The sequence below is a fragment of the Centruroides sculpturatus genome, unplaced genomic scaffold, assembly GCF_000671375.1.
Source record: "Centruroides sculpturatus isolate CEXI.00-Female unplaced genomic scaffold, Cexi_2.0 scaffold286, whole genome shotgun sequence".
Classification (NCBI taxonomy): Eukaryota; Metazoa; Arthropoda; class Arachnida; order Scorpiones; family Buthidae; genus Centruroides; species Centruroides sculpturatus.
The window spans coordinates 671,077-674,099 of NW_019384581.1; the positions used below are offsets into that span (position 1 = coordinate 671,077).

General features: G+C 34.1%; 1 protein-coding gene across 1 annotated transcript; it reads right to left on the bottom strand.

Annotated features, from left to right (window-relative positions):
* Window positions 1-419: 419 nt before the first annotated feature.
* LOC111624479 (cactin-like) lies at window positions 420-2,553 on the bottom strand. Its single transcript, XM_023367324.1, is given in 3 exon segments — window positions 420-1,261; window positions 1,264-2,355; window positions 2,449-2,553. Coding segments are annotated over 2 exon segments (1,836 nt in total). The 5' UTR covers window positions 2,318-2,355; window positions 2,449-2,553; the 3' UTR covers window positions 420-479.
* Between the last annotated feature and the right edge of the window lie 470 nt (window positions 2,554-3,023).

Consider the following 3,023-nt stretch of genomic DNA (forward strand, 5'->3'; position numbering starts at 1 on the left):
TGACAAGAATATATGCAATATTGCAAATTCATCAATTTTTCTAGATGGGTGCCTAAACACTATTTTAATGTAAAATAAATAATGCACAATGTTAAATAAACAAAAAATACAAGCACATTATTTTGTATTTTATAATTTTGAAAGCTTTTCAAAATTTAAATAATTTACAATATAATTCTATCCAAGTTTGCAAAAGACTCAAAATTATACTATAAATTTTTATTCAAGTGTATTGCAAAAATAAATACCAATATTACTATTATTATTGTAATTATGATTGAATGAAAATGACTACATTAACATGGTTAATGCATTTGGATCTTGGAATGATAATACATTAAAGCTTATTAAAACAACAATTTAATTATGATTGTCAGGATTTTATATTTATAAAAAGTATTTTCTTAAAACTGTTATTCATCAATAACAACATTTAATATAATCCACAATAGTTTCATATTTAATCACGAGCACAATTTTTATCTACGATATCTATATCGTTTAAAGTGAAACCATAATTGAAATATATTGTTATGAAACTGACACCTAAAACCACGTTTGTAAGAATATTCCCATTCTCTATTCACAATTTTAAAAGCTATATCTTCGTACGGTGGTCCGGCATGAAATCGTAACGTAGCAAAATCTTTATTGTCTTCGCAGGCAGTCAGGGTATATTCGGGAGTCTTCGATTTATTTATCAAATCAGGATAGAATATATTAAATTTATATCCTTGCACAATTTTTGGTGGAGGATTATCCATGTCGTAATGAGTTTGATTGTACTTATTCCATTCAAAACCAGTGTGAACTCTATTGAAGTAACGCGGTTTTCTAGGTCTATATTTATCAGACCAGAGATAAGTCTTTTCGACAGGAGTTTCAACATTAAAAACAGCTTCTTCACCATCCATTCCTTTTCTGGCTTCTCTTTCGAATGCTTTTTCTTCTTTCGTTAATGCGTCTTCAACTTTACCAGTACCCGCGAACTGCCGACGAACAAATTCTAATCGTTTTTCTTCTTCTTCGGCATCCACGATGAAAGTTCCAGGTTCTAATTCGTCAAAAGATAACAGACGAGGACTATATCCGTTAGCAATGTATTCGTCCTCGCATTGTTTAATAGGATCGCATTCTTCTATTTGAGAACTTTGGCTCGTTTCGGCCTCTTCGTTACTTTCATTTGATTCAAACTTTTCACAAGCCGCTTTCTCTTCGGTTACAGAAGTATCTTCGACAACAGCTCGAGACGATGACGACGAGGCAACGACGATATACAAGGAAATAAAGGTCCACTTTCCACTCCCTGTTCCTGTTTTAATTGGAACAACTTCCGTTGTAAATTTTCTTGGTGCCTCTCCCGCAATCTTGCACGAGCCATATAAGCTTTTAACCTGGATAACAACGTTTCCCAATATCCGATATCCACTCCTTCTTCGCCACAGTGAATTTTCTTATTTATCTGATTGTATAAAGCTTGTAACTGAGTGGGCGTCTTGCCTTTAAAAACCGTAACTACGTCGGCACTGACGGTCGCATTAATTCCCTCTCTCCGATCTCCCACGTGTTCCGTCGAAGAACTGTCGACGCGTCTCAATTTATGAAGTTCGTCTTCCACTATAATCTGTAAATCTCTCCAGTAATCCCAATTTTTCCCGTTTTCTAATTCCATATAAACTTTGATGTCTTCTTGTAAATCTTCCAGATCTTGCATATTCAGACCGTTAAGATAAATATACGGTTCGTGCATTTCCACCGTCAGATCCTCCTCTTCCGCACTAATGTATCTCGCCAGGAGATCGATGGGTTTCGCTCTGCCGTCCTGGATGCGAATCTTCGAACGTAGTTTAGCCTGTTGCAGATGAAACCCGTCTTCTTGTTTCTCCCACTCCTTAAACTGGGCAGCTTCCTTTTCTCTCTGAATTCTGGTCAATTCTTCTTCTCTAGATTCTCGTTCCCTTTCCCTTTCTAGCCGCCGCCTTTTCACTTTTTCCAACTCTCTCCTGTTTTCGTCCAGCTTCAGTTTGTTCCTTCTTTCGATTTCTTCCTCTTTTAAGCTTTTAAGTCCCTCTTTTTCCAACTTTTTATTCCAAACAAATGTCTTCAGAAGATTGGCATCGCCAAATGGGTTGTCAGTATTTGTATATCCCATGTATTCTTCATCCCATCCCATTTGCTCTTTCCGTTTTCTTTCTTTCGCTTCTTTCTTCGCTAATCTTCGGAGACGTTTTTGTTCCGGGGTTTCTATTTGTTTTAAGAAGGCTTTTTGCCTCCTTCTCTCTTCTTTCAAGCGCAGTTTGTCAGCTACGTTCGCCATTTTGTCTAATGTGTGCTCATTGCGTAAGCATCAACATCCTATCCACAAATATCAAAAAAATTAATTTAAAATTAGTGAAATACTTTACGTCCCTGCATTAAAATTATTTTAAAAATAAATGAATAAATTACCAATGTTAGGAATAGTGTTATAAAATTGTTCCACTTTGATTCTTAGACCGCGGTGTCTTTACTCCATGCTTTTTCTGATTGGTGCCCTCTGGTGATCGGCCAAATTAATGATTTTTAAGCAAAATCTATTTAAAAGTAATAAAGTCTGGAATTTAATATATTATTGGTTATATTTTAAAAAGTATTAAATAATACATGTCAAAAATATCAAATTAAAATGTTTTAAAAAAAGTAAATAACAAAAAAAATATTATAACATAAAGGCTGACGCTCACCGACCGCTATAATATAGCGTTCTAACCAACGTGCTAGAATTAACAAATATTAAAATGTATTTGTTATTTTGTTAAACTAATAGATTTGACATGGTGTTCCGACAACTTTGATGCTTTTACATACTATAAAATAATTTTTTTTTAAGAATAAGGCGGCCAAATATAAGCAATTCAAAAGTTGTTCATCAGTTGTCCGACGTACATTTCTCAATTCTTTAATACATAAATATTATGCAGTATTTTTACGGATTTCAGACATTCCAAATGCATGAAGCGTATATCATTATATGGGTATAAATT